Source organism: Lethenteron reissneri, chromosome 29, assembly GCF_015708825.2.
Source record: "Lethenteron reissneri isolate LAM-NWPU_2019-01 chromosome 29, ASM1570882v1, whole genome shotgun sequence".
NCBI lineage: Eukaryota > Metazoa > Chordata > Hyperoartia > Petromyzontiformes > Petromyzontidae > Lethenteron > Lethenteron reissneri.
The window spans coordinates 10743754-10766767 of record NC_083807.1 but is presented as its reverse complement, the minus strand read 5'-3'; the positions used below and the strand labels follow the sequence as shown (position 1 = coordinate 10766767).

General features: G+C 40.9%; 1 protein-coding gene across 1 annotated transcript in view; it reads left to right on the top strand.

Annotated features, from left to right (window-relative positions):
- IFT52 (intraflagellar transport 52) overlaps nucleotides 1-17653 on the top strand; it is a 28916-nt gene extending 11263 nt beyond the window's left edge. The window contains exons 4-14 of the mRNA XM_061562558.1: nucleotides 992-1121; nucleotides 2360-2435; nucleotides 3446-3517; nucleotides 4516-4642; nucleotides 8750-8836; nucleotides 9553-9621; nucleotides 12808-12962; nucleotides 13348-13435; nucleotides 15061-15169; nucleotides 15535-15680; nucleotides 16021-17653. Of these exons, the coding sequence (XP_061418542.1) occupies nucleotides 992-1121; nucleotides 2360-2435; nucleotides 3446-3517; nucleotides 4516-4642; nucleotides 8750-8836; nucleotides 9553-9621; nucleotides 12808-12962; nucleotides 13348-13435; nucleotides 15061-15169; nucleotides 15535-15680; nucleotides 16021-16059 (1098 nt within the window). The 3' untranslated portion in view covers nucleotides 16060-17653. The remainder of the gene's footprint in view (nucleotides 1-991; nucleotides 1122-2359; nucleotides 2436-3445; nucleotides 3518-4515; nucleotides 4643-8749; nucleotides 8837-9552; nucleotides 9622-12807; nucleotides 12963-13347; nucleotides 13436-15060; nucleotides 15170-15534; nucleotides 15681-16020) is intronic.
- The last annotated feature ends 5361 nt before the right edge of the window (nucleotides 17654-23014 follow it).

The following is a 23014-nucleotide window of genomic DNA, read 5'->3' as shown; positions in this document are numbered from 1 at the left end:
ATAAGGGTGGACTGTACCAGTCAATAAATGGGCTTCACTAGTTTTTTCATATAATTTTTGGAACTGAGGCTACTGGCCTTTATTAAACCAGGTGATATCCCATTGAGGTTATAGAGGGACAGTTATTTTTTCAGTTTCAAGTAATTTAGAATTTTATGACGCACATTTAGTCGCACGCCGCTGAAAATTATATTACACGGGCTGTTATGTCTACTTTACGACAGACTTCCCACAGTAGTGATACACCATTTGATGCAAGACAGTATTTCACCTAATTTACTTTTATTATTATACTTTCTAAACTGCCAGAACTCTTCATTTTCACAGCTAATAATTTAAAAGCACTCGGCCTAATTGCATTGCACATCATTTATTTGTGTTTTGTCTCTGCAACCATACGCTGAGTTAATTGGTGATTACATTATTAACAGCACACTGCTCTCACTACGCATAAAAATACTTTGTTGCTCTGGGAGGCATACAGTTTGTGTGTGCCAGTTTCAAAAACACTAAAGCTTATGTCCTCTGCAGCTAATGAGAACCCACATCATCTGGATAAGCATGCAGGCTGGGACAAAAAGTCAAACAGACTATACTTATAATGTATCATGTATGCTGCTTCTCACATTTATGCAGTGACTAGCTTGGCCATGTAGGCATTTACAATTATATTTGAGGCATTGACATCGATCAAATCTTTATTTGTATAAATGTTGGGTACTCTTTCACTTTTTTTAGCCTACATGGCTAATGTGAAAGAAGCTAAATTCAAATTGATGGGACTACATTGACAGTTGTAAAGCGCAGGTGGAAATATATTTGTACCATTATCATTGACAACCATTGATTTGTGACTGGATAAAATGCACGCTAAAGTTCTGCCCAATGTATGTGTGTTGCACTTCTTTCCCACCATAAGTAGTCAGTGGCCCTTGTTTAAAATAATGAAACACGTGTAATGATGCATTTTTATTATCCCTTAACCTTTGAGATTGAAGCACTGAAGAGGTACCTGGACAGTGGAGGCACGGTGCTGGTGATGCTGGGTGAAGGAGGCGAGGCCAAACATGATACCAACATCAACTTCCTGCTTGAAGAGTTTGGGATTATGGTGAACAATGGTATTAATTCATCTGCCAGAGTGCTTGCGCGCACACCACCTCGCAAGACATTACATCTGTTCTCCCTTCTTTGCATTGGCTACCAGTCAAGTATCGAGTAGATTTATACGATTCTGCTGCTGACCTACAAGGCTCTCGGTGGGTTAGCCTCACAAAATTTGCAGGAACTAACCGATTTTTTTCGGCAATGATGTCCCTGAGATCTTCGGAATGCCTTCTAAGTACTCCGAGATCAAGGCTCTGTTCCTGGGGTGAATGGCCTTTTGGCAGTGCAGCTCCCAGAATATGGAACGCTTTACCTTTGGTAATACGACAGAGTGTTTAGGGCTATTTAAGCCCTATCTTGAAAACTCACCTCTCTAAATTGACCTTTACCATTTGGGGAGTACCCCTAAAAGTTAAGAAAATAAAATAGAAACAAATAGAAAATTGCACTCCCAAAGCTATAACATACAACTTGCTTTTAGTTATACTCTTAGTTTTTTCGGTAAAGTCACGTAGGTAAAAAAATGAAATTAAAATTAATAAAAATAAAATTGCTTTTAGTTGCATTACCATGCTGCGTTGAAAGATGCCAGACAATTGCAGTTTAGTACTGTACAGTAACTCCTGGTGAATTCCTTTTTATGAGTGTCATGCTTGTAAAAGGTCACCAAAATACCTAGAGAAAACCTACATATAGGATAACACTCAATAATATATATGGGCTCATGTACCAATTTACTGTACTGCCATAATTTGGCCTCCTGCAACTCAACTAATTTGGGAGTCTTACAAATCCACAGTTATCCACAAATATTTGCTATTTACTCTGGTTCTGTTCGTTTTCTGCTTTCCATATACGGTGCATTGGGATCTACGGATGAAATGCACCTCATAAATGTAAATTATTATTGTGACCTATAGTAAATGGAACAACAATGTCAACTACATGATTATTCACAACATCACAGGAAAATTGCACTGTTTAACGTAATAATTGCAAGACTCTTTGCATTTACTTGAAGTATAAGTCTGTCATTAATAAAGCCTTTTTCCAAACTTGGAACTTGGGCACAAACTTAAGTAAAAACTAATCATTATCACCAAATAAAATGATTTGCTCTTTGCCTGGATTGCAATGGTGCAATTGAGGTATAATTGGTAAAAACGTATTAAAATGTAATTTAAACATGTTAAATTATTGTGCAATGTAGATTGTGTAATTTCAATATAAAACGGTTCTGTTTTACCAACAGATGCTGTGATACGAAATGTTTACTACAAGTACTACCATCCCAAGGAGGCCCTCATATCAAACGGTGTCCTGAACAGGTAAATTACTACACTTGTCTGCTTGATAGTTGGAGATATATTGCAATGGACAGATATCTTTATGAAAAACAAAGAAAGTACTTAGTCATGCTTATGTTGACTGATGAGAGGAGTTGCTTTTTTTTTTCAAGGATGGATCTTGCATTGAGTGCCCAGAATGTTTTCACGACTCTACAGATTGTGATCAAAATAATGTTCGCGGATATACCATGTCCTGCATATAAATGTACCATTTGGGGAGTACCCCTAAAAGTTAAGAAAAGAAAATAGAAAAAAATAGAAAATTGCACTCTCAAAGCTATAACATACAACTTGCTTTTAGTTGCATTACCATGTTGCGCTGAAAGATGCCAGACAATCGCAGTTTAGTACTGTACAGTAACTCCTGGTAATTCCTTTTTATGAGTGTCATGCATGTTAAAGGTCACCAGAATACCTGGAGAAAACCTACATATAGGATAACACTCAATAGGTTCTATATATGGGCTCATGTACCAATTTACTGTATTGCCATAATTTAGCCTCCTGCAACTCAACTAATTTGGGAGGCTTACAAATCCACAGTTATTCACATATATTTGCCTCCAGAGCACTGGATTTCAGATGTGGCTACAAGACATGGTGTAACAATAAGCAAATTAACATTCTGCTTTAACAGTACTCACGGGAGTAGCATTGTGGTACTGTACCGATAACTAAGTCTTATTAATTATGAAACAATTAAAATATCAAAACAAAATGCCCTAAAGGCATGTTATTTCCATTTTATTACCATGTGAAATATTAATGCCCAGTAATAAAACATCTACATAACCTTAGAACAAATATATCCATTATTTATCACATTGGTTGAATGTCACGTATGAAATGCCTTGTTACTAGATTTTCCCCTGCCGATTTCCCCCCTCTATTTGGCACCCTGAAATGTTATGCTTGGTTAAAACTTTGAAGGGAAATTAGATCTACTGCTGAATCATGTGTTTTTGCATTGTATGCTTGGCTTGTTTTAGGGAGATAAACCGGGCAGCCGGCAAGCCGGTTCCTGGAGCAGGGGATGATGAAAACGGCAGTCATATCTCACAGTGAGCCGCAACCCTTTCCTCAATCATTGTGTTACTTGTATATAAGTGAGGAACAATGTGTGAATTGAAATTAGATTATAAGGTTGACATTCCATGTTCTTATTCTTGGTTCTTTCGGTAAAGTCACGCAGAAGGGAAACAATTAAATAAAAAATATATAAAAAATAAAATTCTCACGACGTTTCGATTGCAACACAAGCAATCGAAACGTCGTGATAATTTTATTTTTTATATTTTTATTATTTTATTGTTTCCCTTCTACGTGACTTTACCGAAAGAACCAAGAATATTAATCCCTGCAGTCACGAAAACTTTAAATCAAAATTCCATGTTCTATTTACCTATTTTTGTGCTTTAACCCATGTTAAATTTGGGCCAAAAGTGCAGAGATGGTTGACTTTACCGAAAGAACCAAGAATATGGTGGCTGATGCTTTACCATTTTTGGAAACAATTCCTAGGCTAGGTTGTCATATTTGTGACTTGATGGCGTTTGCTTGGCAATGACATTAACTTTAAAACCACTTGAAAGCCCCTTCATGTGCAACATTATTTTGCCAGATAGACCTTAGTAATTTTACTTAAGAAGACGTAAAGTTGTTATTATTAAGTAATTAGAGTGCATTTTTAAGTGTGATATTTGTGTTCTGGCATAGACATGTAAGATTATGAAATGTAAATACCATTGAAATTTAGAGTAATTACACAATTGAACACTGAACTGTATATATTTTGCATTGCAATGCAAAGATACAATTGTTTTAATGATACATTTTTGGGCAGCCCATAGCATTTGTGTCACACGAAGAAGTTCAGAAGAAGTTCAAGTGATTAAAATGATATCATGTTCTCAAGTACATTTTGGCAAAACACAGTCCTAGTTCATGGACATGACAGCGCAGTTTTTGCTAACCTCTGCTTGTGATCTGTCTGTATCGAATATGTTTTTGAAGCGGTTGTATTACCCACCCACTCACTCACCTCCCTTTCCACCTCTAGGGGTTTGACATTTGTGTACCCATACGGAGCAACCCTGAATGTCATGAAGCCGGCAGTGGCAGTGCTGTCTACAGGCAGTGTGTGCTTCCCACTCAATCGGCCTGTGCTTGCCTTCCATCACAACAAGGTGAGCAAGATTCCAGAGCAGGACCAATGGGAGGATACATTGTAGTGTAGTTAGTACATGTTCAGCCATTTGTCAATTCACTGCTGGATGAGAGCCTCCCCACACCGTACAGGTTGTGATGTATATCTGCCCATACTTCAGTGCATGTTGATAGTGGGGAGCATAGACATAGAAGCATAGAAACAATACTGCTAAGGGTTTTCTGCACTGACTCTTGCTACTCACAACATAGAACTGCAAGTGTAGTTCATAGCTTCACATAAATCTAGCTTTAATCAAAGACTATTTCAAAGTTACCGCATTAAGAACATTGCCAGTTTCAAACAATACACAAACGCGTGTAAAAAGCACACAGTCTCTTGTGCTTATGGAAAAACAGTCAGCATTTTTTGAACAAGTGCATTGTGGTCCTCTTGTCTTATGTCTCCATCAAAATCAATTTTAACGAACGTGACCAACTGACAGGCAGCAGTGACACAGATAGACAACATTAGACCATCTTCTTGGTTCTTTCGGTAAAGTCACGTAGAAGGGAAGTAATAAAATAATAAAAATAAAACATAATAAAACAATTCTCACGACGTTTCGGCCACAACGCAAGCAGCCGTCCTCAGGTGAAAACCAGGTCCGTCGAGGCGACAGAGTCTGAATGAAACAGCACACGAGCTTGGAGCATATATATAAGCTGGGCGCATTGACAAAGGAATTTGCATATCAAAAGGAATTTAGCATATTTATGGGAAATGCAGGAATGTGATTAGTCCTGCATATGCATGTGCATTATGCAGGATTAACAGCATCAAAGGGAGCTGCAGTTACTGCTGCTGCTGAAATTACTGCTGCTGCTGCAGTTTCTGCTGCTGCTGCAGTTACTGCTGCTGCTGCAGTTGCTGCTGCTGCTGCACTTGCTGCTGCTGCTGCACTTGCTGCTGCTGCAGTTGCTGCCTTATCCATTTTAATATAACACTATGTATTATTCTACCCACCCTAATGTGTATCACACTGCTATATGTTTACTATACAATTACGACACCATACATTACTCTGCACACTGCACCATGCCAGTGAGTGGAACGCGGTCTGAAAGTCACCGTAAACGTGAACACAATCAGTTAAGATCCGAAATGGTTTATTACGTCCTTCCAATGATTGCTAAGCCAGAATCCATCTTCTCGGTTGAAATTGTCTCTGTGTTTGTATATGTGGATCGCCTCATGAACGAATCTCTCATGATAGCCAGATGGCTTGCAGAGAACCTCTGTCTTGGAGAAGTCAATGTCATGTGAGCCCACTGAATTGTAACAGTGATCTGCCACGGCTGAGGTGTTTGTCCTACCGTGTTTCAGGTCTGCCTTATGTTCACGGATGCGGTCCGAGACATGTCGTTTGGTTTCCCCAATGTAACTGCTACCACAGAGGCAACTTAGTTTGTAGACGCCAGGGTACTGTATGTCTGGAACCACATCTTTTACAGACGGGACCAGATCACGGATTTTATGTACTGTGTTGAATCGGACCTGGATCTTGTGTTTAATCAGGATTTTGGAGATCTTTTTTTTTTTTTGTCCGAAATCCTACGGCCTTTCACTGGAAAAACCACCTCTGCAGTACTAAATTCTACTGACCTGGTATCGACAATCAAAGGGATTGCCCTGTCCCCAGACGACCTGCTTGTCAGTTTTGATGTGGTTTCCTTGTTCACCAAGGTGCCTGTGCCTGACACCATCGCAATCATTGAAGACTTGGTTCATCAAGGACTGAATGCTGGGGTACCCCCCCTGGTGAGACACTGCTTAACCAATACATACTTCACCTGGAATGGAATCTTCTACAAGCAAATTGAGGGCACCCCAATGGGCTCCCCCCTATCTCCGGTTGTAGCCAACATCTTCATGGAGAAATTTGAGACGGACGCCATCCAGACTGCCACTCTACGCCCGACCTTATGGAAGAGGTACGTAGACGACACTTTTGTCATCTGGCCACATGGCCGGCCTGCTCTAGACCAATTTCTCGACCACATCAATTCCATACACCCAGCCATCAGATTCACCATGGAAGTCGAAAATGATGGCAAGCTACCCTTTTTGGATGTCCTAATCAAAAGGAGACCTGATGGTTCAATGAGCCACTCTGTCTACAGGAAAGCCACCCACACGGATGCTTATCTAAAACCGGATTCCCACCACCATCCATCCCAGAAGAATTCCCTCATCAAGACTCTATATCATAGAGCCCAATGCATCTCCGACCATGAACACATTTCCAGTGAACTCAAACACGTACGCCAAGCTCTTAAGGCTAATGGTTACTCCGACTACACAATCCGCAAAGCCATCACTCCAACCATCAAGAAGGATCCTGTTCAGGAGCCTTTCAAGACCATCACCTTACCCTACATTGCTGGGGTCACAAAAAAGATCTCCAAAATCCTGATTAAACACAAGATCCAGGTCCGATTCAACACAGTACATAAAATCCGTGATCTGGTCCCGTCTGTAAAAGATGTGGTTCCAGACATACAGTACCCTGGCGTCTACAAACTAAGTTTCCTCTGTGGTAGCAGTTACATTGGGGAAACCAAACGACATGTCTCGGACCGCATCCGTGAACATAAGGCAGACCTGAAACACGGTAGGACAAACACCTCAGCCGTGGCAGATCACTGTTACAATTCAGTGGGCTCACATGACATTGACTTCTCCAAGACAGAGGTTCTCTGCAAGCCATCTGGCTATCATGAGAGATTCGTTCATGAGGCGATCCACATATACAAACACAGAGACAATTTCAACCGAGAAGATGGATTCTGGCTTAGCAATCATTGGAAGGACGTAATAAACCATTTCGGATCTTAACTGATTGTGTTCACGTTTACGGTGACTTTCAGACCGCGTTCCACTCACTGGCATGGTGCAGTGTGCAGAGTAATGTATGGTGTCGTAATTGTATAGTAAACATATAGCAGTGTGATACACATTAGGGTGGGTAGAATAATACATAGTGTTATATTAAAATGGATAAGGCAGCAACTGCAGCAGCAGCAAGTGCAGCAGCAGCAGCAAGTGCAGCAGCAACTGCAGCAGCAGCAGTAACTGCAGCAGCAGCAGAAACTGCAGCAGCAGCAGTAATTTCAGCAGCAGCAGTAACTGCAGCTCCCTTTGATGCTGTTAATCCTGCATAATGCACATGCATATGCAGGACTAATCACATTCCTGCATTTCCCATAAATATGCTAAATTCCTTTTGATATGCAAATTCCTTTGTCAATGCGCCCAGCTTATATATATGCTCCAAGCTCGTGTGCTGTTTCATTCAGACTCTGTCGCCTCGACGGACCTGGTTTTCACCTGAGGACGGCTGCTTGCGTTGTGGCCGAAACGTCGTGAGAATTGTTTTATTATGTTTTATTTTTATTATTTTATTACTTCCCTTTTACGTGACTTTACCGAAAGAACCAAGAAGATGAATCCCTGCAGTCACGAAAGCTTTAAATCGGAACATTAGACCAGTTTTGTTCTTATTAGGACTCAACAGCACAGTTCAATATAGTCACCAATGCTCACGACTGCAAAGTCTGCCTTTGCAACCATATTTGTGGAGTCCCCACTTCTACACTATTGAGCAGATGAGCTTGGCTAATATCAAATAATAATACCTGCATACGAGAGAAACCCATAATAACAGAAAAACGGTGCATGCTGGAACATTATGGTTTTCCAGCCAGCACTTTTGTTGATTTGAAGCTTTCGTGACTGCAGGAATCCATACTCTTTGGTTCTTTCGGTAAAGTCACATGGGTAGAAAATAAAATAAATCACGACGTTTCGGGCGCAACACAAGCGTGATTGGTTTATCTCATCCATTACATATATATATTTTTGATAACATTGAAATAGATGGTAGAAGTAGCTATAGGTGTCTCATGAGCGTATTTGCTATACCTGATAAATGCAGTGTTTGATCATATTAATGAATGTCCCAGCGATAATTTTAATAAAATTGCGAAGCTGTAACTTAACTTCAACATATATATTACCTGGACATGCATCGACATTTAAATAATTACAAAAACTGAACCTGCATAATTTGTTTTTCTTCAAACAGCAAAGTGGAGGGAAGCTTGCTGTACTGGGCTCATGTCACATGTTCAGTGATCAGTACCTGGACAAGGAGGAGAACAACAAGATTCTGGTAAACACTCTCCCCTGGCAGGTGTTTGGGTTCAATAATAATGGATGATAACGCTCAAAGGCAGGATTTTATTGAATGGCATTGCTCACAAGACAAATCTCTTTCAGATTACAATGCTGCCACCTGCTGCATGACCCAAGCCATTACACTTGTGATATATGCATTAAACCATGTGTGTGAGAATTATTTACGATTTATGCAATGAAATAAGAATAATTTGACTTTACGGTTAGGTGTATAAAGTAAACCAACCTGTATAAATGTGAAAATATGTAGATAAGATGCTAAAAAATAAGACGAAAAATATTTGATTCTTAAATTGTTACTTTGAAACATACAATTTCATCAAATTACTGAGGCGAGGCTGTGGGGGGTAAATAGTTATATGCCTACTTACAGTACTGTCACTTGCAACCTTTGTTGGGCCAAAGGGAAATAATAGAATAAGTACACGTCTTTAAGCAGAAAAGGTGCATTGTCTGATTTGCAAGTGAGGTCTTGCAAATGTTTTTGCAGAATAAAAAAATGTGATTTGACTATAAAAATACCATTATGCCTATGAATCCATTTGACTGATCCAGTACAAGTTTATAACCATCAACAGTGCATAATCACTATTCATAGGACTTCTCAATATATTACTGCATAGATCATGCAAATCAAATAACGTGTTCATGATTTTTGCTGTTTCTTTCAATACTTAAACCCTTTAACAGGATGTTTTGATGCAGTGGCTCACAACGAAAGATGTTCAACTCAATCAAATTGATGCGGAGGACCCAGAGGTATTGACATTATACTCCACTAACACAGAAACCGCTACGTTGCACTAGTTGCTTAGATCGTGGCAGTGAAATGGACATGATATAAATGTTGGCGGAGAAAAACATTGATTAAAAAAGTTTTTTTTCCAACCAGTACACTGGTGGGGGGAGCGCAGTTCACAAAGACCAATACAAACACATTTTCTACGACCATGGGAGTGCACTGCGATGTCACCATCTCGCGATAGCCATGTCGCATTGCTACCTGCTCAGCTTTTTTTCCCACTATTGTGAGTGAGTAGAACACATTTTTACTCTGCTCCTTCAAGCATATTGACTTTATTGGTATTTTGTCTATTTTCTCAACAGTTTTTCGGCACGGGGATGAAGCCGTTATTTTTTTTCACACTGCAGGGCCCTCTTTGTAGGCAAATGTAGTAGTTATTGGTGGCTGTAGATGTAATTTCAGAATCACTTGATGATGGTGGAAATTTAAAAAGGCAGGAAAGGCAATCTATGTTAGATTTTCTGCTGGCCACACAGGGCTGCTGATCCTCATGAGCGGTGTGGCTTGTGCCTTGCAGGCTGACCACAATCCCCATGGGTGCATGGAATGTCAAAGCCTGTCTCTTAAATTCTGGCAGACTCCAGAGGAGCAGTGAGCAGCCTGCTGCGCCTGCCCACCTCTTATAAATTTGGCAGATTCCCATGTCCTTCATGGTTCATTCCACAAGGGTGGTCTCCACATCCTAGGCATTGGCAGCCTCAGTTTCGATTCCTAAGATTTGTAGGGCATCCACTTTGGCTCACCCAAAGGCTTTCATTAAGCATTATAGACTTTACAACGAGGCCTGCAATGAGGCTAGGTTTTGCAGACCAGTTTTGACTGCAGTAACTCAGACCAACTTTGGTTAAGAGCTCTGGTATGGTGGCACTTATAATGTGAGTGTGTGTATGTTCATTTAGTATAACATTTGTTGGGGTGCTCATTGCTCCTGAACTTTTGTAATTCTTACACACACACACATTGCCACATTACCAAGCCACCCTTCCTCCTTACTATGGGGTGCAGCATTATCGGCTGTGTTCTCCTCTGGTGGTCTTGAAATTTCTGTTTGTTTCTGAGGGAGAGGAAGCTTGCCTTGACAGCCCTTTGAAGTCCAAGCTGCATTCCCTACCCTCGTGTATTGGTTTGAATGAATATAATATAAAAACAATTCTGCTATGGTTTATTTTGTGTCCAATATTATCTTCAGGTATGTGCCACTGTGTGTGTGTGTTGTGGGGAGCGGTCGTGTAGTGGTTAGCGCACTGCGCTACGAACCCGGCAACGCGGGTTCCATTCATGCTCATGGCCATCACCAGTGACGATTATCTCAACCGGTCCTGGGCCTCCTGTAGGTTGACATAACACCAAATGAGTACCTGGTGCGGTGTGTAAACTTCGCCACTTGGGAGACAGGTGGCTGGGAATGGTGCTGACCACCAACCCCTTGTTTGCCATGCCAGACTTCATAGGTGCTCCCTAACAGCACTTGCTGTTACAGTATGTTAAGGCTATATTGGGGATCTTTTTGTGAGTTTCACAGAGTATTCTTGGTTCTTTTGGTAAAGTCACGTAAATTAAAAATATATATAAAATTACTTTTTAAAATAATAAAAATATAATACAAATCAAAATAATAAATTGAAAATAATAAAAGCAAAAAACCCACAATAAAAATTAAAATAGTAAAATAAAATAAAATGTTTTAATTAAAATGAATACATTTCAAATAATAAAAGGAAAAAACCCACGAAGTTTCGATCGCAACACAAGCGGTCTTCATCAGGCGGAGAGAAAAGAGGGGGCATGCCTCCAAATGTAGCTGCTTATAAGGGTTCCAAAGTGATTGGGCGAGGGAAAGAGCTGCGCAAGCAACACGAACGGCGCAAGCAGCACGCTAATGTAGGAGCAACACAAAGGGGGAGTTGGGCGGAGGAGAGCTTGTGCAGCGCAAACAGCATGGGCGGAGCAGCCAGTCAGCCAGCGTTAACGTAAGAGCAGACAATGGTGGGTGGAGGAAGGGGGCAGAGACAGGGGGAGAGAGAGGCAGAGATGGGGGGGTAGAGATGGGGGGGGGCATTGCACCTCGCTACACACAACCACACTGCTGACAGTAGAGGTTGACAAGAAAACACAAATCAAGTCATGACCCAAAGTGGTTGATGACATCTTTCCAATGATTGCTGAGTTTAAAACCGTCGTCTCGGTTGCATTGTGTCTGTCTGTGTATATTTTTTGTTTTCTATTTATGTGACTTTACCGAAAGAACCACGAATATGAATTCCTGCAGTCACGAAAGTTTTAAGTCGGTATAACAGAGGTTCACGGGTGCTCAGCACTGCATCGAATGCTTCACCATTCTTTGTTTTAACAAATTCCTTCATTTTAGCTCAGTTATAAGGATGCCATGTTTTGATAATTGTTTTTTTACCCTTCTATCTGGCAACAAAACTGACACCTTTTTTACAAGGAGTCATGTTTGCATAGACCACAATACCTGCGGCCATAATGCAAACATAAAACATAACTCTGATAATATATGCACTGTCCTTGAAGTTGATTGGTCCACACCCGAGACAGCTTTCCTTAGAGCCTAGTCTCACATGGGTTGGACCAGATGATGGATATATTATCAGAGTTATGTTTTTTGTTTGCATTATGGCTGCAGGTATTGTGGTCTATGCAAACATGACTCCTTGAAAAAAGGTGTCAGTTTTGTTGCCAGATAGAAGGGTAAAAAAACAATAATCATATTTTTTACTGGCAAATGAGGTTCCAATGATGCCATGTTTTATCGAGGAATGAGAGAACTCTTTAAATATGGATGGATTTAATTTTTTCCTGATGACATGAGCCCATCTTACAGTTAAATATAATTAGTGTATTATTTTTACAAGTGGTAAGCTACCATACTCACCAATTACATTATTTTCCCATATAATATAACCACTGTAGGCACCTGTACTAGAGTAATGCATTACTACAACATAGAGCATTTCAAAATAGGTTCACCTTGGGTCAGTACTATAAAGTCTTACTTCCAAACTCTTGTTAAAGGTATACTTTGCTGCAATATCTAGCCTAGCCACGAGATGGAACTTTCCGTTTGCAAAGTGAGGATTCCCTTTCGGGAATGGAATTGTCTGTTCTTCTCTTTGCAGATCTCGGACTACAACATGCTGCCCGATACGGGAAAGTTGGCTGAGAATCTGCGTGTCTGCCTGCAGGAGAGCGATGAGATTCCACGCGATTTTACCACCCTCTTTGACATCAACACCTTCTCCCTTGACATGACGTCGCTGCCCAAAGTTATTGAGTCAGTGACATTTACCTTCTCTTGTTTGAAAGTCACGCAGCATACAGATTCACATTGGATGTAAATGCAGAATGTCTTCACATATTCCAGCTTCAAAACTGAAGCAGGGTTCAGATGAGTGGGTGCGTCAAAGATCTAATGCTTTTCCAATGCCAGAACAGCTATCATCACTGCATTGATTCTACAGAAGCTGCTAGAAATAAACCAGGTTCTCTTGTGTTATGACTTTTGTAGTAACTACTGGTGACGACACCAAAAATTAAAATCAAATTTAGTTTTGCAGCTTGCTTTGTATTAGGTTTACTTTTTAACATATTTGATACCAGCATAAAGTGTGTGTTACCATATGGCCTCCATTATTCCCAATGCATTTTGTTTTTTCCAGAGCTTATGAGCAGCTAAACATTAAACATGAATCACTTCAGCTCATTCAGCCGCAGTTCGAAACCCCACTGCCACCCCTCCAGCCAGCTGTAAGTACAAGTCCATGCAAAGAGTAAAAATTTTGGCTTTCATCAGTGCTAATCACTGCCTGTTAAGTGCATGAGAGTGTGTTCAATGTTTTTTGTAGGAAATACATAAAATAAATTTGTATTGTAATTAATGCGGTCGCATCTTAAGATGGCGCATAGAACAATGGGATGCCCGTCATAAGGGAAAAGGATGAATATGCTTTTTAAGGGAAGTCAGCCATAAACAGGAGGTCTTTAGCCTGAACTTGGGACAGGCAGTTGGCCTGTGGGAAGCAGTACCAAACTACAGGGGCAGCAGAGAAGGAGCAACGTTTAGAAAACCTTGGTTACATGAGTGGTTACATGAGAGGAGAGCACGTGAAGGAGTTATATAAGAAGGGAGAGATAGATGGACCGAGTCCATAGAGGATCTTGAATATGGTGAGTGTATTTTGTAGTTTATGAGAGACTAGATTGTGAGTTAGTGGATGTGTTGAGGCGTAGGGTGATGACGTCAGGGGGTAGTGGGATGAGGTCATGTCACGGGTATTGTAAGGGGGTACTTAAGGGGGACCCCGTGACTTGAGCGGGGTCATTGTGGGAGCCCAGGATGGAGATCGTCTGAAAGGAGGTCTTTCCTGCTCGTGACCGGACGGTGTTGGCTGATCCCCCGTCCGGGTTCTACGAGTAGGAGAGCCGAAGATATAGCCAGCGGTAGGGCTCGGAGAAGTCTGTAAGAGCCGGCTAAGGTTACATGGGGTGCTGTTCTCCTCGGTCGGGCGGTGTTGGCTGATCCCCCGTCCCGACTCGAGTGAGAGAGCCCAAGAGATAGCCAAGGCTAGGAACAGATAGAGCCTGAGGGCCGTGTGAAGGACCGAGTAGGGATACCTACCTCTGGTGTGGATTGTTACCCCTTGTGTTGATAAACCGGCGCAAGCCCTTACTAGGAGTTCGGTCTCCGAGTTGTTCTGCACTACACAACAGATGTATTGGAGTATTGGGATGATGTAGTCTTGTTTATCGTTGTGGTTGAGTAATATTGCAATGGTATTTGGCTTATCTGGAGTTTAGAGGTGAGCCATAGATAAGAGTTGCAGTAAAGTCAACAGGTGATATAGGTAGGCAAGGAAGTGGTAAAATGCAGATGGTTTTTCCGTTGAAGGTAAGAGGAGGTCCTGGAAAGTTGAGAGATAACTTGAGTTTGGGATTGATGATGGCCCCAAAATCACCACCAGTGTAATGCAGTTTATGATGTGTAGCCTTGAATTGGAGTCTTTATTTTGTATGGACATTTTAGAAATGTTTAGCTTGAGAAAGTTAGAACTAATCTGAGATCGCATAAAAGCAGGATGTGAGAGTGGACATACTACACCGACGTAGCCTTTCAGGTTTGCTCAGTAGCCTAGTGGTAAGTGTGCATTTCTCCGAGTCAGTTTGCATGAAATTTACAAGTTACTGTTACTTCTCGGTCATTACTACACTTCTTCATTCTTAAAAAATCTTTGTTAAAGATAATTTTTTTTTACTGAAGGCATTGGCAGTCAAATGTAACATCCCAATTTTGTCTCCTTTACAAAGGATGTAATTGGTTTGAAAATAATTCTCACCTTATAACATAAAGGATGTTTAATTCAATTTGTATGCAGGTGTTTCCACCTAATTTTCGGGAACTGGGGCCTCCTCCACTGGAACTTTTTGACCTGGATGAAGCATTTTCATCAGAGAAAGTCCGTCTAGCACAGCTCACCAATAAATGTAAGCGCTGCATCTCACGTAATCACTGTGAAGGCCATATGTTGAACCTTTTAAATTGTGTATTCCCCAAGACACTGGAATGAACTTGCACCAACAAGTTTTACATTTTCTTTGCCCTATATGGCAGAGACTTTCTTCCCAAGGCTTCTTTAAATCCCCAAATAATGGCTATTCAGTCCTGTATAAAATCTAGTAAACGTTCATGTGTAGTCTCGTATGGTTTAAAACTTGTTTTTTTTAAGGTAGGAAATAGATGTGGTTAAATGTAAAATAAATAAACACTATACCAGAAACTTAACGACTGCGTCTGCATAACTAAAACAGTGATGTGCCATAAGTGCTTTACTGTGTGATCTATGCAACAGGCACAGATGACGATCTGGAGTACTATGTTCGGAAGTGCGGTGACATCTTGGGTGTGACGAGCAAGCTGCCAAGAGAGGCACAAGATGCCCGCCATGTTCTGCAGCATGTCTTTTTTCAGCTTGTTGAGTTTAAAAAACTGAACCAGGTACAGTGGCACTTTAACGATCGAGAATGTCATGATTGCCATCTTTCCGAGCACCTCCAACCTCTGCTCTCATAATAGTCATCTCCGTAAATTATCTTATCCTCATCAGCAATTTTTATGACCGACTTCACCATCTTCAATGGTGTCCTAATGTCTACAGTTATTAAGTCTATATATGATTGGAGAACGTTGACTTAAATGTAAGCTGGGCTTTGCATGGGTAAAAAAGTATGGGTACACATTGGGCATATGCTGGGGTGAAATGTGAAAGTTTGAATCAGATGATTCTTGACAATCTAATTCAGATGTATTTTCTTCACTCTGTGCCACAATTGTGCAGGAGCAGGACATTGACGCAGCAGAGTCCTTCCAGAACTAACGACTGGCCGTTCATCATCCAGTCACATCTGCTGGGCAGCAGAGCCTTCCAAAGCTCTCTTTGAGCACCACATTTTCTCGAGTAATGTACAGTTCCATTGTTCATCATTTGTAAGCCGACCAGACAATCCTAATGATCTCTGAAGGCACATGCATAATTGTGTATATGTGCGTGAGTGGAGCTGTGGTGTAGTTGTTTGTGTGCTTTCCTACCAATATCGTGACCTGGATTCAAGTCCTGGTTATGGATAACATCATTGGCAAATGTTATCTGTTGCGGGCCTCCTCTAGGAGAACCTGATTCAGCACCGAGAAGGCATTTGGATGTGTTTATTGCCACATCACTCTGTCATTTGAGCCTGAGCAGGTGCGCACTTACAGTACTGGCCCTAACATAACGTATGCTTTTTAGGAAAATGTTTGTCTTAATGTGAGAAAAAGGCACGTTTATGCTCGAAAACAAACATGCATAAATCAACACATTGCAAATATCACTTTTAATCGAGTTATACTGTCATGTAAAATGGTTAATTTGGTCAATTTACATCTTTTTATGAAATATTCCCTGTGAATTAGACATTGTATTGCTGGACTTATCCAATACAACCGAGTGAAAAAGAAATATGCACACCGCTTGACATATGCACATAGAAGTTGACAGGTTAATTACCCTTCAAACTGCCAATTTGATCCAAACATTCCACCCACATTATATTGAGACTGAAAGAGATATGAGACGTTCAGATAATAATGTACAATGCATGGTAAGTGTAATTGGTACTATTTTTTTAAAATGCAAAATGAGTTTTGCAAAGTGTGAAACATCACAATATTTCAAATTCTGCCTTACCATTTTCATTACCTTTATGGAACCCTGCGGCTGATTGCCTAAAACACTTGACGTTTATTTTTTTGTTATTTTACGTTAGTTATTATAAACTAATGTAAAATGTCACTTATGGTGATTTACTGTATTTCCTGGAGGAAGGCAGAGAGAAGAGATTGGACGTGTGAAAAGTCCCACTTGATTTCATACATTAAATTGCAAGTACTGGAGGTAGTTTTTTTTTTATCTGGCAGTCTACCACAGAGTTTTACAAATTCCTCACGTGAGCATGTCATTAGTTTAAACTTCAGCACTAAAAGTTTTGGATGACTTGGGAGTGTGAGCCACTTTACAACTTGCATGTATCTAATTCCTATGGATGTGAAGAATATAATTATAGTACTGATCGAAAAGGTAAATTGTTTATGTTATTAAGCAGTGAATATTGCATCAAGTTTCACAAATGAGAAGTTATAATTGGTCATGATTTTAAATGGTACAGGACAGTATTCAACAAGTATAAGCACTGCACGGTATAGCAATCTGAATTACATTTAAATTATGTTTGTTATCTTGTATTGTGCATCATTTAATTAAACGTGTAGGATGGTGCTTTGCTAGACTGTTGCATTATGGGTAGCTTTACTTCTGACGGGTTGTAAATACATTTATAACTATAAGTGTGGAATGTTGCACCATATTCGAATACTTTCATACAATTATCTTTGCTATATATGCATATATTTATAATAAAACTTCCTGAATCAAATTTTGCGTGTGATTTCTCATGTATACTCCGCCTGATTAAGACCGCTTGTGTTGCGATCGAAACGTCGTGGGTTTTTTGCTTTTATTATTTTCAATTTGTATTTTTTTTATTTTATTCAGTTTTATTATATTTTATTTTATTTCCTATCTATGTGCAGTTTACTGCTAGACAGCCAGTTTATATTTATTTTCATATCCATATTCCCAGTCTTCTCCCAGCTTTACACACTACCATCACCATTGCCACGTTATTTTGAGTGTGCAAGTTTAGCTTGCGCCATTCTAATTTTCCAGATATACAAACATAGACATAACTTCAACCGAGATGATGGATTCAAATTGAGCAATCATTGGAAGGATGTAATTAACCAAGTTAAACTTTAACTGCCATGCAGTTTACTCCTAGACAGCCAGTTTAGATTTATTTTCATAATCATATCCATATATCCCAGTCTGCTACCTCCAGCTTCACACACTACCATCACCATTACCACACGTTGTTTTCATCTTGCGCATTTCTAAATTACTCCACCCCGGCAGCATAACAAAAGGCTGCTTAATCTTAGCTTTCTTATCTACTTCTGCCCCCTGCATCACAAAGCTTCAGTTTGAACTCCATGCGTTGCCTCCCAGCGCCCTCCCCGTTCCTCACATCGTTGCCTTCCAGTCCACAGCCCGCCCACACACTCACCATGGCCCCTCCCCTCCCTCGATCCCCCGCGACTATATAATTCCACAGCCATCTCTTAGACACACTTAAGCGGTTGTGCTTTCGCTACGTTGTCCTCACCTGAAGGACGCTTGTGTTGCGCCCGAAACGTCGTGATTAAATTAGTTGTTTTCATTTATTTTACTTAATTGTTTTTACCTGCGTGACTTTACCGAAAAAACCAAAGAGTATGAATCCTTGCAGTCACGAAAGCTTCAAATCTGGAGATAAAAAATGGTTGCACCAACCCCGAGTTAGGCTTGTTTTGAAACATTGCTATTATGCACTCGTATAGATGTGTGACCAAATCACCTGAAATGTGCACAATTTATTCAAGTCTCAGAAGTGACCAAGAGACTTAACATGTATTATACGTTGTGGGGATAGGTAGTGGGCAGCAGAAGGCAGTGTAGCAAATATGTTTTACTGTTCAATGCTCCCATATGCTCCCAGCCCTCACCAGCCCACACCGGTGTGTCGGGGTCCTCCAGCAGTGCATTGACATGAAAGGTTGTACATATACACAATTTTGCGGGTACTTACAGATCCCATTTTCAATATAGTTTATATAATCATTTGTATGCTCGTCAGTTAATTGATATTGGTTAAATATTGTTTTATAATGAACTTGTATTTGAATATATGGTTCAGCTCAATGAAGGTAATTGCTTCCTTAAATGCAATCTTGTGTAAGAATTGAACACATACACTATAGTACACATGAATGTTGGATGACTTTATATTTTTCATTATTAAAAGCAATCACATGCAATGCCAAGTTGGTAGATAGGTTGACCAAATAAGGCTTTGCATTGAAAATGTTTTACAATCTGATTATCCAAAAGGTGCTTTTTATGTTTACAAGACAAAACAAAAACATCAAATGGTGTATTTGTTAACGTAAGACCTTATTTACAAAGGTTTACCTTTCAGACCTGCCTCCCCTTTGGGACATTTTTAGATGCACCTCTGGTTACAGCAAAATAACATTCACCAGTGGATAGAGAATGGTCGCTACTGAAATAGTGTTACTTCCCTAGATACAATTCTATTTGAAGAATTCAGGAATTCGGTTTTTAACGCAACCATTATGCTGGTAAGCCAAAGCGATGTGGATAATGTATTTATTTAGTGTTAAAAGCCTCCCTCAGTCACGACTTTTCCAGGAGGTTTCTGCATTGGCTTGATCAGCCATTCGCCTTTTAATTAGTATTTGGAGGTGGGAAGAAAACAAGAGTGTCCCACATCAATAACCATACGTTGACAGAATTGAAATATCTGCTCAAACATTCGCAAATTCATTTGTATCACCATCTCCTTGGCAATCCTGCAAGTCACTTATGTATGGGAATTTCGCAGATCTGAGAGGCACCAATGCTTTCCGGGAACGTGCTCCATTGCAGGCGTGTGTAACTGCGCTCAGCTCTCTTACCTTGTAAGTCGAAATTGTGTATCATTCAGTAACATTGCTGGGAGCAGCAGTTTATAAATAAAAATGCAGTACCGTGCTTGTATGTCAAATGCCGATTTAGAAATGTTCACGCTATGGAAATCAAATGACAACAGCGCCCCTAGGAAAACATCTGTACGAAGTACTGCATATTACATCGCTTTGCATTTCCAGTAATGAGCTATGATTCAGGGAAAATTATAAACTCTGAACTGGTGAGTGAGGACATGTTGTCGTAACTCAAAGAGATGTACTGCTCTGTATTCTTCAGCTGTACAGGTTCAACTGCTTTATCTTCTTAGACAATTGCAGGCGTATATAACTCGAGGCGAATAAGTACGCATTGTGCACATTCCGAAAAGTATTGTCGTTCTTAGGATCCATGTACAGTACTGTATTATGCCTTAAGTCACACCATACCAACGTAACCCCTAGCCTATCGTTAAAATAGCGCACGAGCAAATAGCTTTCTCTAAGAAGTATGCCAAGTGAAACGTTACAGATCTTACTTGTAACATGTGTGAACTACAAATAATACATATAAAATAAAACATTGCATAAGCTTGAGAACACTGGGTAAATACGTTTGGCTATGTAAACGATAGTACGTACATCTTATGTGGGGAGCGGTGGCGCAATGGTGAGCGTACTGCACGTTAACCCAGCTCCCAGTTTTCAATCACCTGCCACAGTTATCAAAACCGGTTAACATCAGAACCGGTTAAAATAATCAAATTCGACGATATACGGCGTTAAAGCAGGGCTTCATCCAGCAGTGGAGTGCCAAAACACTTTAAATTGATTGAATGTAAACTTACACGAAAAAGTGCGTTTGCCCACAAGGCTGTATGGTGAACCCAAACAATGGAGTTGTGGTCATAGCATGTGCTTCACCTAAATAGACGGACGAGCTTCAAACTAAAGTAACTTTTAAAAGTTGGTGCTCTTATGTTCAAATAATTCTGACCAACGCATTTGTGGGTAGTTTAAAATTATATTAGCAATATGCAAAGTTGTCTTGATACCAGGCATGAACACACGAGGTCACATAGGGTCATTAAAATATATACGCGTTTACAAGTTTCGTACTAGCTAAAGGGCTTTCCGTGGCGTGTGTGCGCGTGCTATGTATGATGGGGAGCGGTAGTGTAGCTCACGGCCAACACCAGTGACGATTATCTGAACCGGTCCTGGGTCCTCCCTCTAAGTTGACTCAGCCTCAAATGAGTACCTGGGGGTGAAAAAACATCGCCACTGGGGAGACAAAGGCGGCCGCGCGTGGTCCTGGCCAACCCACCCCCTCGTGTGCCGTGCCGGCCTTCAATAGGTCGTGATTTAATAAAGTTATTTTCATTTATTATTATTTTATTATTATTACTTTTTTGACCTACGTGACTTTTCCGAAAAAACCTAAGCGTATGAATCTTTGCAGTCACGAAAGCTTCAAATCTAGAATCTTCAATAGGTGCTCGCTTAACAGCACTTGCCCCGACAGTCTGTTAAGGCTACGCGGGGGATCTTTGTCTTTGTGCGAGCTTGTATTTGATGGGGAGCGGTAGTGTAGCGGTCCAGCGCTACGAACCCGGCGACCGGTTCGTGTGGGTTGGCCAAAGCAGGACCGTGGGATCAGAGAAATACAGCACCGCAATTCATCTCGCTGCATTACGTAGGGGCCGTCCATAAATGACGTCACGCGATTTTGGACGATTTTTGACCCCCCCCCCCGCTTCGTCACACGACGTCACAAAAAGTCAGACCCCCCCCCTCAAATATGACGTCACAAAGCTCTGTCCCCCTCCCTCCAAAAATAAAACATGCTTCAAATCGCTTTAAACTATTGTCATTGTAGTGCGTATTTAATGTGGCGCTGCACTCTGATGTTGTAGGAGAACACATTTATTAAAAAAATTATTTAAAGCTTTCGTGACAGCAGGGATTCATATTCTTGGTTCTTTAGGTAAAATCACGTAGAAGGGAAACAATAAAAGAATAAAAATATAAAACAATTCATTTTATTGTTTTATATTTTTTTACCGAAAGAACCAAGAATATTTATTAAAAAGTCTATTTAATTAAGTAGAACGTGTTGTCTATCTTTATTTAAAGTTGCGCATTTTTATGTGACGTCACATTTCTCAAACCCCCCTCGTCACACATCGTCACAAATTCATAATCAACGTTTTTGGGTTTAGATCGCGTTTATTTATAAATGTGTCGTAACCCTCCACCACCCGACACGGCCAATCAGTAAAAATGTGTCACGTTGACAAAGACAAATAGTTCACTGCTTTAGCCCACCGGTGTGTTGAAGCCACAACATTTACAATTTGAGTACGACGTTTCGCTGGTAATTGCAACCAGCATCATCGGGCAATTCGCCAGAATGGTGAGGTTCTCCTGTGTCTCCCGTTCTTATATAGAGCAGCAGCAGGGTGACGTCATCATTAACTCATTAACTCATCAGGTTAATGAGAGCCTACGTGTTAAACTGATCGTCACAAATGTCTGACTCCCCCCCCCCTCAGGTGCGTGACGTCATTTATGGACGGCCCCTATCGCGGACTTAAAACACATTCCTGCGGAGGGAGCTGGTAGGAACGTTGGGTTGCTCGGTCAATGGCCAGGGTCAACGGCGGCGTGGTGTATTCCGCAAATATGCCCGACTGTGAGGGCGGGCACAAGCCGGCGTGAGTAGGTTAAACGTTGAGTTTTATAAGGGCACCACGGGGTGACCAGCCCCTCCCCACCCAACCCCACCCCTCCCACCCCCCACCCAGCCCCTCCCCACCCTCCCCACCCAGCCCCTCCCCTCCCCACCCTCCCCTCTCCACCCAGCCCCACCCCTCCCATTTTTGGATCCACGACGGACGGACGGACACAATAATCCCCTGTGGGCTGGTGTAACCAGGAGGTTCCTACCAGTAAAAGGCCGTCTTAACAGATGTGCTACGAATGCGCACATTCGAATTATTATCGATATTGTTCAAATCCTACACACACACAAAAAACAATCAATAACAGGCAGACAGGGCTCTGGAACTGGGCCAAAGTGCAAGGTTATGAAAGAACAAAATTTCGGAGCAGTCCATTGAGATACGGGGAATTAGGTGGGGGTTGTTAAAACGCTTTGCATACAGGGACGCAGTAAAAAAAACACCATTCGCGAGACGGAACACAATCACCGCGTTATAGTATAAACTTCT